The sequence below is a fragment of the Hyperolius riggenbachi genome, chromosome 1, assembly GCF_040937935.1.
Source record: "Hyperolius riggenbachi isolate aHypRig1 chromosome 1, aHypRig1.pri, whole genome shotgun sequence".
NCBI lineage: Eukaryota > Metazoa > Chordata > Amphibia > Anura > Hyperoliidae > Hyperolius > Hyperolius riggenbachi.
In genome coordinates, this window is record NC_090646.1 from 566,027,264 (window position 1) to 566,043,514 (window position 16,251).

At 42.8% G+C, this 16,251-nt stretch overlaps 1 protein-coding gene across 8 annotated transcripts in view; it reads right to left on the reverse strand.

Annotated features, from left to right (window-relative positions):
• KIAA0825 (KIAA0825 ortholog) overlaps positions 1-16,251 on the reverse strand; it is a 516,601-nt gene that overhangs the window by 264,718 nt on the left and 235,632 nt on the right. For all 8 annotated transcript variants that reach the window (XM_068247538.1, XM_068247506.1, XM_068247507.1 and 5 more), the window contains 3 exons: positions 15,309-15,468; positions 10,380-10,535; positions 4,115-4,209 (listed from right to left, as the gene is read on the reverse strand). In XM_068247538.1, coding sequence (XP_068103639.1) covers positions 4,115-4,209; positions 10,380-10,535; positions 15,309-15,468 — 411 coding nt within the window. The remainder of the gene's footprint in view (positions 1-4,114; positions 4,210-10,379; positions 10,536-15,308; positions 15,469-16,251) is intronic.

The following is a 16,251-nucleotide window of genomic DNA, read 5'->3' on the forward strand; positions in this document are numbered from 1 at the left end:
GGCTTGACTATTGCAATGCCCTCTATACAGGCCTCCCACAGCATGACCTGCACTGCTTACAGTTAGCAATGAATGCAGCTGCCAGGATGTTCAGAAACCAAACACATTCTTAACCACTTGCCGACCGCCCCCAGCCGATGGGCGGCAGCAAAGACTGGGCCTAAACGACCGCAATACGCCCATCGGCGGCGGCAGGCGTGGTTATGCGGCGAATGACGCGATCAGCCGCCGGCGACTGGCTCCGCCCCCCTCGTGCTGTAGCCCGCCGGCCGTTCGGAAGCGCCGGCGGGTTACTAGCACCCGGATCGCCGCATGTAAAGAGTATAATAGGCTTTGTAATGTATACAAAGCCTATTATACTGGCTGCCTCCTGCCCTGGTGGTCCCAGTGTCCGAGGGACCACCAGGGCAGGCTGCAGCCACCCTAGTCTGCACCCAAGCACACTGATTTCCCCCCCCCCCTGCTCCCTGATCGCCCACAGCACCCCTCAGACCCCCCCCCCCTGCCCACCCCCCAGACCACTGTTAGCACCCAATCACCCCCCTAATCACCCATCAATCACTCCCTGTCACTTTCTGTCAACGCTATTTTTTTTTAACCCTAAACTGCCCCCTGCTCCTTCCTGATCACCCCCCACCCCTCACTAAATGAAAACATTTGTACAACGGCGGCAATGACTCACCCTAAAGCTTTATACAGACACAACTGTTTATGATGGTTTTGACCAGCAGTGTTTTCACATGCAATAAGGAGTAGGTCATGAACAACATTCAGCTTTCTAAGGAATGGGGAGGGGCGAAATAAGTCAGAAGGATCCCTGCTTAGAGGATTAACTCATCAGTTAAAGCACACCTGAACTGAAAGGGCTATGAAGGCTGCCATATTTATTTCCTTTTAAACAATACCAGTTGCCTGGCTGTCCTATTGATCCTTTGCCTCCAATACTTTTAGCCATACACTCTGAATAAACATGCAGATCAGATGTTTCTGACTTAAGTCCAACTTAATCTAGTTGTACTTTAATTGAAAGCTGCATGCCAAATCCAAATAAGCTTTATTGGCAGGATCAAATACATTTAGCATTGCCAAAGCAAAACATTAGTATTAGCACGGGAGGGGGTGGTTGTGGGATTAAGGGAGGGGTATAGGCGGTATAAGGGTGTGGAGGATATTGAGCTGGGATACATAGTCCATAGGGGTGATGAGGATAAAGGGGCAATATAATGGGTATAAAGTCTGTGGGGTATCATGTTCCTCTCAGTTAGTGGCAGGTAGTGACATATTGGGCTGCTATTTGCATGGATGTTTCCTCTTTCCCAGAAGGATGTAGAGCTTTCTCTCCACATCTGTGAAGGTAAAATCCGGGATGTGGGCGGAGAGTCGCTGGAAGAGGCCGGGGCTCACAGGGGAGTATTTGATGCGGTGTTGCAGGAAATGGGCCTCAACCTCCATGCCCCCCCCCCCCCCTGGTCACACTGCCTGTACAATCCCTCCTCCAGGGGCTTCCATGTCTGTCTCTTCTGCCCTGCCTCTATCTCCAGGTTGTGTGAACTGAGACGGTACAGGCTCAGGGTCTGTCTGTCTTTGGGGTGGTGTCGTTTCTCCAAATACAGGGCCATTGTGTACTCCCTCTGCATGCTGGTTTTAGAGTTGTGATTCAGATACTACTGCAGCCAGAGAGATCAGCAGGACTGCCGGGCAACTGGTGATGTTTATAAGGAAATTAATAAGGTGGCCTCCATATCCCTCTTGTCACCCATGGTATGTGACAGGTGCAGAAAGATGAAGGGTGGGTGTATCAGATAACATCAAAAGTTGAATAACTGTAAGTCTTTGTATTTGGGTAAGGGAGCTGTAATATGACAAAAAGGTACAGGTCTTGTATCACAACTATGACCACGTGTGAGAGCGTAAAAGGGTCACTTCAAAGTGAATAATATGAAATTCAAATTGTACAGAGAAAACCCTCCACTTTTTCAGTTATTTGAAAAATCTTGTACATTGAAGGCTCAAGTGAAAAACTGCATAATCCCTCGCATTTTCACAATCGCCAAACATTACTACACTGAAATAATATGATTTATTGCCAATGTCATCACTATTCCCGCAAACATATATGCAAATGCATTTTTCCATATGCAGGGCGGACAGGACCCAACAGTTCTGAAGTGCAGCCTGATCTGATAACGGGACTTATCTCCAGCCGTGGAAAGATCAGATTCATAAACGCTCTTGCCAGCAGCAACGTAAACTGATGACACACTAGGTTTTCATATTGCAACCACAAAACAGTTGGCAGCAAGATGAGACTCCCTGCAGATATTAAGATAACTTGGCAATGATCTTAATGTTACACAAAACTGAACATTTATAGTATATAATAAATTAGATTATTTGAAGCTTTTAAAGTACGTAATATAACTTCTAAGAGTATGCAACTTTGATTTAAACATAGCGTGTGCATTTTCTGAACTGCCGGTGGTACAAAAGATACATCACAAAGCTACATTAAAACTTTTTATGTATTTAGTTCTTCATTGTAATTCACAATAGAAGATCAGAGTTTAGGAAATGTAACTGCTGCATACATTAATATGTACACATTCTGTGATTTTTCACATCCACTTATTACATTTTCACATGTGAATGGTGTCAGGAGGTGAAAAATAAAAATGAACTAATGATTAAGATTGGAAACATGCACTAGTGACTAATTCCAGGCATGAATTCATGAACGATCATAAAATGCATTGTTACATACAGTTAATATAGGACCCTGAGTTGGTTTCTTGTACTGTACAGCACACAGTGGAAAAAGGAAGACAATTGCATTACTGCTACTATATCTTTCTAAGGTTCCTTATGATGATCTCATCGCCGTGCTGCTGCTTTTCACAGTTCAGTCAGCAGACTATACTTGTCCCTAACCATTTCTACGTAACCAAATACAGAGAGATCAACCTACCATTTATTGATTGCACAGTCAGTGCAGAAGCTCTGTTGCTGCATCCAGATTCCTGCTGGAACACCGGAAAATGTTGTAGACTGCAGTGGTGGATGGTAAAGGATCTGAGAACATCAGAATAAAGATCCAGCAGGAAGAGGATGCGTTTTATACCAGCTGTGTGATCAGTAAATAATAAGCTGACCTTCGTGTACTCTCTGTGTATTGTTAGCAACAATGTTTCTTGTAGAAGAAAAGGGTATTATTATGTAACTAGTAGACCTAAGCCCGTTTAAAAACGGGTTCTAGGTCTATGTCGAAACCCCGCCTCCCTCTTCTCCCCTTACCTCTCCTCCCTTCCCCTTTCTTCCCTCTCATGTCCGTGTCTGCCTCACAGTCACCGCGCATGCGTGCGCCTGTCGCACGCCGCAAACCCACCGCACGCGCACGCCCGCCGCGCGCACACACCCTCACCCCTTCTGGCCCCATCCTCCCGCAGCTCTCCTCAGTCTCTGCGTCCCTGCCTGCACATGCGCAGTAGCGCAAAAACCCGGGACACACACACAAACAGGAAGTGCAGGGATGGGAAGCAGAGACAGTTAGGTTTTATTAGGATACATTTCCATGACAGATCTCATCACTTTCAAATGCTTCTGAAGAGAGAGTGAAAAGTACCATTGACCTTCAAGGTATAGTAAAAGAAAAATACTTAAAGGGAGCCTGAGCAGAGCTTTAGTAGGCAGCAGGAGGCTTAAGGTGACGCGCACGTGATCGAGCTGGATTCGCGCATGGGCCGCCCATGCACAATTGCACACGACTTCAGCCGTCCATCGGGACCACAGAGGAGACCCAGAGGACACCAAGGGACCTCATGGCTACGGGGGCTCGAGGAAGCCCCAGGTAAGTGCAGATTTTTATGCTCTGCTGAGAGTGCCTTTAAGCTCATAATAGCTGCCTCGCTTCCATGATACCTTTGTTAATTCATGCATAGTATATTCCTAGATGCTGGAAATTTCTTTTAATGGGTCAGTGGCTCTAAAAATATACAGTATAATAATGGCCTAGCATAAATGGTGTGGCGAAACATTAATCCTAAAAGCATCATTGGCTGCCTGTCCATGAAATCTCTCCTAAGGTTGTTATTAGGGCATGTATGGCATAACAGAGTACCTGTGCTGTAGCAGCTCTCCCAAGGTCACAGGATTCACTTGCAAGCAGTGTGGTAACAGTGCTGACCAATCCCATCCCTCGTCCATTGTAGCAGACTGTTGATACAAATGAAGGAGGTTTCCTTAGTTATTCATCACATCTATTAATTTATTTGTGATAAACTAAAGGGGTAAGACAGACTCGGGCAGTTAATATAAATCAAAGGCGTAAAAGGCAGGTTTTTATTCCAACAAGACAACAATTAATTTACAAATTCACTAAGTGATGTAGTCATTATTTATTAAAAGATAAATCAATTTTTCTACCACATTCCAACTGTTAGTGGCAATTTGCCCAAGCACTTTGTCTGAGAGCTTCAGCCTTTGTTTGAAAGGAGAAATAAATGGATGCTTTGAATGTGCAGTAACAATTTACAATTTCCTACTGTCAGCAAGAAGTTTACCAGGAAATAAACAGAGGGGGTGCTAGGATTTATATTGCGTGATGTATCTTAATTAGAAGCCATTTTATGGTTCTAATCTAAAATTGGTACAGAGGATTTAAATAAACAGATGGCACACATACTGATCCGAGAGCACGAGAATCGCAAACTCTTGTTATGTATGACCGATTGCACAATAAATAGAGACTCATTTACACAATGGTTATGATTGAGAGATTTCACATACAAATAAATGGTATGTGCACCCACTAAAAAGACCTGCCTGACTGTGCACTTTCTAAACTATATATGCTTGATACTCGTACATATATATATATATATATATATATATATATATATATATATATATATATATATATATATATATATATATATACACCCACATGAGCATGCAACGGTTTTAGGTTCTGCTATACATAGAAAAAATATAAAGCAAATAAATATTTAGTGTGAAAAGCCTTTGCCTTTAAATCAGCATCAGGTCTACCAGGCACAGTTACATACAGATTAAGGACCTTGACTAGTAGGTAACCCCATCTAGGACAGGGGTATGCAATCAACGGCCCATGGGTCGCACTTGGGTCGTTTATCTGGCCAGTCAAAGCAGGGCCGGTTTCAGTGCCACAGATCTTGCTCCAGTGGTTGAACTGGCATTGCTGCGTCCAACGGACATCTTGCCAGTTGTAAGCTGTGGGAGTCTGAGCATTTTGGCAGAAGGGAAGCGTGTCGGCTACCTTCACTGGTCCAGCCCCTCGCTGTGTGACCCACGAATTAAAAAGTTGGCGCATCCCTGACCTAGGAGAACTAACCACATTCTTCAGAGAATTTGGGTTGTTTCAGTTGTTTTTGTTTCTCCAAGTAATGTAGATATGCATTTCAGCCCTTTCTGTAACATCTTGTAGCAGCATTTGTAATCATAATCAGGGCCGGTTTAAGCAACAATGGGGCCCCAGGGCAAAATAAACCTGGGCGGCCCCCCCAACAGATACCCCGGAGCAAAAATTGGCATTAAGGGACCTTTTTTGCAGCTGGTATAGTCAGGGTTTAAAGCCCCAATCGGTCGGAGCTCCACATTCTGGCTACCCCAGCCTGCATGGGGGACAAGGGGTTAAAACGTTTCAGGAGGGGGGACCCCACATAATTTAAAAAAAAAATTCCCGCACTATAAACATAAAAAAAAAAATTGGGAAAATAGGAAAAAAATGCCAGGGATCTTCATACAGCCATATTGCGGCTGTATAGCGATCCCTGGCCAAAGCACTGCGGCTGCATATGGACCCCCTGGAAACCCCGTCAGGAAATGTATTGCTCTTTCTTTGATACATGTAAAATGACACTACCGTTAGGTACTAAAAGTGACATTTACCGCATTTAAAAGTATACTTTTTTCCTTCGAAACTTTAAAATCGATTTTCTCAAAAACTATAAGGTCTTTTTGAAAAATATTTTTTTCCTCTTATTTCCAATGATCTCCTTAACATATCCTGCAAATTTAGGGTTTCTAGAATTTAAGGTGGATTTGCTATTAACCATTAAATTCGGCTGGTTTTTAAATGTGTTTTTTTTTCCTTTGAAACTTTAAAATCGATTTTCTCAAAAACTATAAGGTCGATTTGAAATTTTTTTCCCTCTTGTAGCCACTGGGGGCCCCTACAAGCTATGGGGCCCTGGGGCAGCTGCCTCCTTTGCCTCTATGGTAGCGCCGGCCCTGATCATAATTGGCAGTGTGGACCATTGACGATTCTAGTTTGTCTTCATGTAAATCCAGACTTGATGAGGTCAGAGCGCTGTCGTGGCCATAAGGGCCTGTTTCCACTACACGCACAAAAATGACTCCAATGAATGCCTAGGCTATGGGCCTGTTTCCACTAAAAGCGGTTTTTCTTATGCAGATTACCCATAGGCATTCATTGGAGTCAGTTTTTTCTGCATCCAATATCCGCATGTAGTGAAAACAGGCCCTAACATCTCTTATCAGACAGTTTCTTCAGTTGCGGAGCTACATACAGGGACTAGAGCTGTGCCCTTAAAGGGAACCTAGACTGAGAAGGATATGGATTTATCCTTTTAAAATAATACCAGTTGCCTGACTCTTCTGCTGATCCTGTGTCTCTAATACTTTTAGCCACAGCGCCTCAACAAGTATGCAGTTCAGGTGCTGTGACTGAAGTCAGACTAGATTAGCTGCATGCTTGTTTCAGGTGTGTGATTCAGCCACTACTGCCCCAAAGAGATCAACAGGACTGCCAGGAAACTGGTATTGTTTATAAGGAAACATCCATATCCCTCTTAGTTAAGGTTCCCTTTAAGGTGGCCACACACCATACAATTAAAAGATCCAATTTTTCACCAATTCAATAGTTACGATCGGTTGTCCCCAAAAATCGAGAGCCCTTCTTTGCTTTCAATCGAGAAATCCGATCAGATTTCCTGTTTTTTTTTCCGATTTTTGGAGATTGGACATGTTGGAAATTTTAGACCAACTTTATCAAGAATTGTATGGTGTGTGATGGATTGTCAATTACTTGATGTACATTTCCAATCAATTTTTTTCTGAGTTTTTAATTAAGAAATACCAATGCCTGAACCCTAATCCAAAGGAAACTGAACTGCACTCCACCAACAATAACCAATTCTCTGACAGACCACATGAGCAGTTGGGACTTTGACTAGCAGAATTGCAAAACAGGATACAGTAGAATTCCGTTACAGTAAACCTCTGGGTATAGTAAACTTAGACCTCAGGTCCCAGCAAATGCGTCTGTTTAAATATACAATGTATGACCAATTCTAATATAGTAAACGTCTGATATAGAACTACTTGTCCTGGTCCCTGGGAGTTTACTATAAAGGAATGATACTGTAGTGATATCATGTTCTGTTCCCACTAGAGCTGAAAATTGATTTTTTTTTTCTCCCTTCTCCGCTTATCGCTACACGGACAGTGAACGGCTCCTATTATATTAATAGGAGCCATTCACACTTGTCACGTTGCAATGGATCTACGGTATCTGTTGCAGTGGATGGACCGCACTACTGTGCAGTCTGTGATAATCCTGGGCAGGCAGATGTGTTCCCCCCCTATAGCTTATGGTGGAGAGTATCCGTCGCAGACTCCAGTCGGACCAAGGTGCACCTTCGGAGAGAACACTACACTGTCCGCTCCAGCAGGCCACATGTGATCTGGCTTCAAGTGGGAATAGAGCCTTACACTGACAATGGCATTTTGTAACATCAGCTGACTGGAGAAAATGTAACTGATTTGAATATAATGAAAAATGATCTCAATTCTTATAGATCAGGGGTAGGGAACCTATGGCTCAGGAGCCAGATGTGGCTCTTTTAATGGCTGCATCTGGTTCACAGACAAATCAGTAGGCGTTGGTTCACTAAGCTACACTGCTCAAGCAGCACAGCTTAATGTGGCAGCGCCAGTACAATTGTCAAAGTAGGCACACTACTGCTGTAGCATGCACCACTAACTTACTCACACTCCCCTCAAAACTAACAGCTGCTCCAACAGTCCTACCCTGGACCCTGTCAGGTCCAGTGACTTTGTAGGATGAGATCCCTGCACTTTGATTGGCCCTATAAGCTGTCTGTCACTTGACAGGCAGCCTATTGAGCCAAAGTGTGGGGATCTCGTCCTACAAAGTGAATCAACATCCAAGTTAGCTAGCTAATTGTACAAGCTGTTAGTCAGTATTTCTCCTATCTGGCCCTCTGGGAAATTGCTGATGTTGCTGAAACCCAAGAGAAGCCGAAGACGTGTCTGACACTGCCGCTGCCTGGCGGATCAACTGTATACACATCACCAAAGCAACAGGGACGTGAGCCCTTTGCTGCGCATGTGCACTGTCCCAGTTTGAAACATATTGTATGGCTCTCAGGAAAATAAATGTTAAAATATGCGCCTTTTATGGCTCTCTCAGCCAAAGAGGTTCCTGACCCCTGTTCTAGATGAACATTATATCTTAAGCATCGTACACATGCTAGGCCGAGATTGTAGATAACGAGTGCCTTTGCTGAGAATCCAGCGTGTGCACTGCAGCCCCACCCCTGCCTAGTGAATCAATATGGCTGAGCGATGGATGAGGGCATTGTTCTCTCCACTCGCCCGTCTCCAGTGTGACGTCACATTTGGGCCACTCTGTCAGCCCAAACCTGTCGGTAAGGAATAGAAATTCCAATCTGTCAGATTAAAATACCTACTGTAAGTGACAGCTACATATGAAAGGGGTCATTTACAGTGAATTTTACTCTAGGACAAATGTACATCTTATATCTTTTGTGTACACGTGAATTTATTCATTATTAAAGTGTACCAGAGACGAAGCACCCTCATGCATTTTACTATATATATCAGTGGGAACATTAGAGTAAACACCTACCCTGCTCTCTGTTTCATTCTTCACTGTTCAGCCCTGATAAAATCCCCGACTGAACATTCAGTCTGGCTTTGCTCAGGAATCATTATAGCTGAGGCTGTCTTCTCTGATGTCTTTTCAAGCCCAAGCCTGCCCCCTTCTGGATCTGCTTCCCTGTTCTGTATACTTGCAGCATCACAGAGAGCTGTGATGAGATGGGAGGAGCTGCTAATGTAAGGGTATATTGAAAAACTTTTTTTTTAATCTATATTGGTCAGTCATAAAAGGCTTTTAGAAATGGTGATTTCATTTTGCACACAGCCCACTAAATAATATTCTTTTCTGACAAACTGTGTTTTGCATGGAGTTTTAGTTAAAAAAAAACACACAAAAATGGCATACCATAGCGGTGAAAATACCAGATATAGTATCTATTTGTAAAATCTATCATATGTTTATTTCTGGTTTCCTTTAACCAGCTGAGCGGTTTGGACGAGCTCAGCTCGTCCAACACCGCCAGCAGCTGCCGCTCAGGCCCTGCTGGGCCGATTTTAATGAAATAAAAAGCAGCACACGCAGCCGGCACTTTGCCAGCCGCGTGTGCTGCCTGATCGCCGCCGCTCTGCGGCGATTCGCCGCGAGCAGCGGCGAAAGAGGGTCCCCCCAGCCGCCTGAGCCCAGCGTAGCCGGAACAAAAAGTTCCGGCCAGCGCTAAGGGCTGGATCGGAGGCGGCTGACGTCAGGACGTCGGCTGACGTCGATGACGTCACTCCGCTCGTCGCTATGGCGACGATATAAGCAAAACAAGGAAGGCCGCTCATTGCGGCCTTCCTTGTTTATTCTGGGCGCCGGAGGCGATCGGAAGATCGCCTCCGGAGCGCCCTCTAGTGGGCTTTCATGCAGCCAACTTTCAGTTGGCTGCATGAAATAGTTTTTTTTTTATTTAAAAAAAACCCTCCCGCAGCCACCCTGGCGATTTAATCAGAACGCCAGGGTGGTTAAAAGGAAATAAATATGGCAGCCTCCGTATACATATATATATATATAGATTTACGCTACTCTTTCTTTCCTGTACCATATCTTATATACACAGGGTTGGTGTTGAGCTTTCATTTTATTATCCACCCTTGCAATTTTAATTTGAAAAGTTTGAATGGTATTTATTTTAAGGTTAATATATAAGAACATAGATATTGCATATGGAGACATCAATGACTACAGAAAAAAAACCCAGAATGAAGTAAGTTGTCATAAGGCATAATAACACTGTTTTCACAGCTGTGAATACAAATTGTGGTGCTATAAAGCACAATAATTTTCTATGAATGACATGCCTGAAATCATGAGAATTCATGTAATCCCTTTTATTCTGACATTCCTTGTCTATCACTGGTTCCCATATACTTCTATTGCTTTATTTAATTATCAGAATACTTCTTGCTATTCAGCTTCCTACCTCGCTCAGAACACTTAAACCAGGCAGTGTGAACGCATGCAGAGGGTTGAAGGAAGAGCGATGGTCGTCTTCACTGGTCAAGGTCAACTGAAAAGCTCTGGAGCGTTTGTCCGCCTGTTCACAAGGCTGGGAAGTCAATGCCTCATTCAGGTACACCTAACGGAAATGCAAACAGCAAAGACATTGATAGGGAACAATGTGCATTTGGGACAACTACATTCAGCATGCATCTTATTTTTCACTTCATAAAGATAAATTAATAAATGAATATGTATAATGTGTTGTGCGGGACTATTTACATCTTTTCCAGACGTACGTAGCTGTTGTGTTGTATCAGCACATAACATAAAGGAAATATAAGCATGAAAAAGAAGTGAAGCCTACACACTTTGAAATATTTCTAAAGAAATGCAGGTGTTCTGAACGGCACAACTTTCTTTGTAAAATATAGCTGCTAGAGCAATAACCTAACCATAATACATAGGCATAGTACACCATGTGAGCAAGGTGACATAAATTATAAGCAGTGTAAGCATCCACTCACATTTTAGGCTTAGGAAGGATATTGCGACTGTGATCGGCAGGTTGGATGCAATTGCATCCTGCCCAGAGGTTACATGGATAAAAATGTTGATACTTACAACGTACTGTAAATCAGGAGCCACCACAAAGCATTCTTTATCCAATGTTAAAAATGAAGGGGTAAACAGCCCTTCATTTTTAACATTGGATAAAGAATTCTTATCTGAATGCCTACATAGAGAAGGTGAGGGTAATAGTTTTAACCTCATCAGTGAGAAGTCCTTGGGGCAAGACTCCCTAACATTGCAGGGTGGCCTATTGAGTGCGCTCTTAGTGGCTGCAGTGCTATATACATTGTAGTATTATTATATATTATTATTATTATTATTATTGGGAGAGAGGAGGGTCGAATATCGTTTTATCAGGTCACTCCCTTAAAGAGAACCTGTACTGAGTAAAATTATTTAAAATAAACACATGAGGTAACTTCAAATGAACATTACATAGTTACCTTACCATCAGTTCCTCTCAGAAGCTCACCATTTTCTTCTTACAGTGATCCCTTCCAGTTCTGACAACATTTTGTCAGAACTGAAATATATCAGTTGCTGTCAGTTATAGATCAGTTGCTGTCAGTTACAGCTGAGAGGAGAACTGATGTGTCGATGTTTCCCTATGGCTCAAGTGGGCGTTGTTACAGTTTAACAGTGTGCTGACCAGAAAGCTGTGATGGGGTAACAGCCATTTTCAAAATGGAGGACGGAGAATTCCATTGATCACAGTGGACAAACAGGAAGCAGGAGAGGAGAAAGAGATTGATGAGTAGACTACACGGGAGGTAAATATGACTTGTGTATGCTTATTTTGACTTTTAATTTTCAGTTCAGGTTTTCTTTAAAGCAAACCTGAAGCGAAAAGTAAAAATTATAATAATGAATTGTATGTGTAGTACATATAATGAATAGGATATACAGTGGGTTGCAAAAGTATTTGGCCCCCTTGAAGTTTTCCGCATTTTGTCATATTACTGCCACAAACATGAATCAATTTTTATTGGAATTTCACATGAAAGACCAATACAAAGTGGTGTACACGTGAGAAGTGGAACGAAAATCATACGTGATTCCAAACATTTTTTACAAATAAATACCTGCAAAGTGGTGTGTGCATAATTATTCGGCCCCCTTTGATCTGAGTGCAGTCAGTTGCCTTTAGACATTGCCTGATGAGTGCTAATCACTAAATAGAGTGCACCAGTGTGTAATCTAATGTCAGTACAACTACAGCTGCTCTCTGACAGCCTCAGAGGTTGTCTAAGAGAATATTGGGAGCAACAACACCATGAAGTCCAAAGATCACACCAGACAGGTCCAAGACAGGTCAGGGATCAAGTTATTGAGAAATTTAAAGCAGGCTTAGGCTACAAAAAAAGGAGCACTGTTTAAGCGATCATTCAGAAATGGAAGGAGTATGGCACAACTGTAAACCTACCAAGACAAAGCCATCCACCTAAACTCACAGGCCGAACAAGGAGAGCCCTGATCAGAAATGCAGTCAAGAGGCCCATGGTGACTCTGGACGAGCTGCAGAGATCTACAGCTCAGGTGGGAGACTCTGTCCATAGGACAACTATTAGTCATGCACTGTACCTAACAACCTCTAACCCCATTGAGATGGTCTGTTTGAATTAAGGCATCACAATGACATGTATTTATGCTTGAAAAAAATATCTGTTTTCCCTTTTGATGTTGCATGTAAAAAGCTGTCTGTACCATCAGCTTGCAAACTAACAGGATATAAGCCCGACGAAGGCTGCAAGGCCGAAAGCTTGCTTATTTTTATTCATTTTTAGTTAGCCAATAATCACTTTCACGGCGGATTTGTTTGACATGCAGCTTATTCCCTAGTACACAGTTCCCCAACCCTGTCTTCAAAGCCCACCAACAGTGCATGTTTTGCAGAAAACCACAAACATGCACAGGTGAGGTAATTAGCAGAGCTGATTACCTACCTCTGTGGATTTCTACAAAACATGCACTGTTGGTGGGCCTTGAGGACAGGGTTGGGTAACACTGCCCTAGTAGTTTTGCATCACCTCGAGCTGCTTGAGTTGGGTATTCTGATGCAACTTATTTGTGATAGTAGTTTTTGCCATATACAATGACTGCATGTATAACGCGTTTCAGAATTGGACAATGGTTCACATCCTGGCTCAAGCCAATACGTAAAACAGCAAGGGGTCTTTAGGTAAAGCTCCCTGAAGGTCACCTGTGGAGAGTGCCCCAAGTGGCTGGAACTCTGAAGCACTTTGAGTCTGCCAGGAGAAAAGGGCGATATAAATGTTACGTGTCTCTCATCTGTAAAGAACCTTAAAGGCTTAAAAATAAAAATCCACTCCACAAGTCATAGCACGGTATTTTTGAATGAAAATATTACTTTAATGAATACTGACAACGGACATGGCCATGGGATGTAATAACTGCATGAATACTATACTGCAATACTACTGGCTCTCTGCTTTCTAAAAAATATATGGTTAGGGGATCTTCAATGAATGTTCGGTTTGTAATATGTGTTTTTTTTTACGCCCACCAAAAATGTTAAAACTAGCTTTAACGGTGGTGCAATTTAAGAGGGTGAGCTTGGCATCTAAAGGGTTAAATAAAAAGGTACCCAAGTGTTCTCATCTGAAGAATGATCACAGAATTTAACCATGTTCTATGAAGCACCGTTCCTCATTTTTTTTTCCTGTCCGTAGACCTAGTGACAGTCTTTGGAAAGGAAATGCGAATATCTGAACAATGGGACTTCACAGAAACAATGTACCCATATTTGTATGTTCTCCTGTGAGGCATGATTAGACTAGCATCCAGTCTACAGGCAGGATGGGGGAATATCTGAGGACAAGGGCAAATGTTTGTAGATCATTTTGTTTCAAAGGAAAACATATAAGTACCTTTTATGAAAACAAAAACAAAAAAAGAGAGAGAGGCATCTAAAAACAAACACACAGGACCTTTAGCTGGCAGGGTTTTTATTTTCCAAAGTGTTTGTATCCAAGGCCAAGGCACAAAGTCCGGTAGCTTACTGTAAGGGGGACCTTGAGCTATACATAAAAAGGATCATTGTCTAGTGAGTCATCTTTATTCATATTTACCTCAACCGGCTAGGTTTAGATTAAGAAAAGTGTAATTATACCTTAAATCCATCTCAGCTTCTAGTGTGTGTAAACCGCTTTTAGAGTACCTCCGGTAATAAAGACAGAGCTCGTCATGACAGGCTCTGTCTTAATTATTGGAGGGAGTGTCAAGATTAAACACTTACCTGTTCAGGCTTCATCTCTCCATGCAGGTCATCTCTCCAACCCCTCAATATTGCAGCCATGGCAATTTTTTCCCCATTTTCTGCCAAGGTTCTGGCTATGCTCATCTATGTTGCTGCAGCCCGCCTCCAGCTTGGCAGCTGCGACCTAATTGATAGCTGCCGAGCTGGAGGTGGACCGCAGAAACGCAGACCAAGGTTTTGGAAGAGCTTGGACAGTATTTGAAAACATGGCATTACCGAGGAGGGGGGCAGAGCATCACCTGTGACCCGATGATGTTGGATCAGGTAAGTATTTAAGCCTGAGACTCCCCCTTCCTGGTCAGTCATCACTGAGACAGAATCCATCTTTTGTACCGGAGGCCCAGTACGGTCTGCGCCTGCGCTACTGGTGGCGTCAGCGGGAGCGAGGACACGGCCGTGAAGGCGCAATGGTTTTCTGACTTTAAAGTTGGAAATTCCAGAAGTGAACCGGAGGCGGGAACCGGAACATCGGTGAGTGGCTGCACGGGCACAGGATGTCTGCGGGGGACCATTAGAAGCCCCGGGTAAGTTTAACTCTTTTTCCCCCTACAGTAGTCCTTTAAGAGTTAGTAGGTTAGGTAGTCTGGTCCCAAGAAGGGTCATAGTAATGGAGGGAGGAGTGGTTATATGGGCTTCCTTTTAGCAGGTACATTCTGAATTCAAAGTGTATACCTTCTCTTAATTAGGTACTGATTATATTGTATGTCTGCATTATTTTGTCCACAGTTTCCTTATACATATACAAATTAATGATACACATGCATTCACTTATACACACACTTACATGTTCAGATTTAAGAATTAAAGAACAGTGCATATGTTCACATATAATTTCCACAGTGCATTCCTTAAAAAAGAAGAGCATTTTTGTACAGAAAATACAATAACACAATCGCGTACAACAACAGAAGCAATGTAAATATGCAGGATTGCAGTGCAGCGCTTGGTCTACTGTTGACTTTAAAAAGTATTACCGTGTCTTTCACAAACGCTTAGCTGCCAGCGTACTCTGCCCCAACCCAATAGACACCTAATTGCTCGGCAAAAAGGCAGTTTCCTTACCTCATTGAGCTGGATGATGTGATGAATTTGCCTCAGGTACTCGCTGCCACCTGGTTTGTGGCAGATATCCAGTACCATCATATTTATTTTCTGCTCAGTCAAATCGAGCCGGCTGCCTTGGACTTTTCCTATTGAGCTGTCTTCTTGCATTGCAAAGTCACTGGGAATAAAAGGGAAAAAAAAGGTATATGATGTTAGATATCCCCGATACAATAATAGGCACAATAAAATCCTTTTAATGTCACCAGAACTGCAGTGCCCCTGGCATGTTCACCTTTGCAGCGCAATCTATACACACGTTAACATTGCACATTTCAGTTTTCTAAAACCTCCTCAGTATAATACAGGTTTTTAGGCATTGGGGAAATTACTATCATTATCAGAAAAAAAAGTAAGATATTTTGCAACGCCAAATATTTGAAATCTATCTGCAGAGTAATAATTTGTATTTGTCGTCGGCATAATAGCCAATTTCACTGTTTTGTAATCTTAAACGTACCTGTCGCGCGACGTACGGGAGAAAAGCACATTAGAGCCAAGAGGTTAGTCATTGTAAATGTAACTGTAAAAATGTATACACTTTAGCTTATTCCACATGACTGGATCAGAAATACAGATGTCCTTGTTCTTGTCGGCACTGATGAAGAATTGCTCTATTTACACTGACTGCGCTGTGAGGAAGTCTGGAACACTGGCTAAACAGTCAGAATAATTACATGGAAGTAATGTATAAAGAGCAAACGCTGCTAATTAAAACAAAGCTGTGGTAAGTGGTGAAAATAGACCTGTCTTCCCACTTGCTTTGATGCCTGAACAGCTGATAACAGAGGGCCTGATGCGGAGAGGCAATGCAGGGCCAGAGATCACCGGAGATTAGATGTCAATATGCAGAACTGGTCCGGATTTATGAACACCAGTCTGCAATAATGCAAGGGCTTGCCAC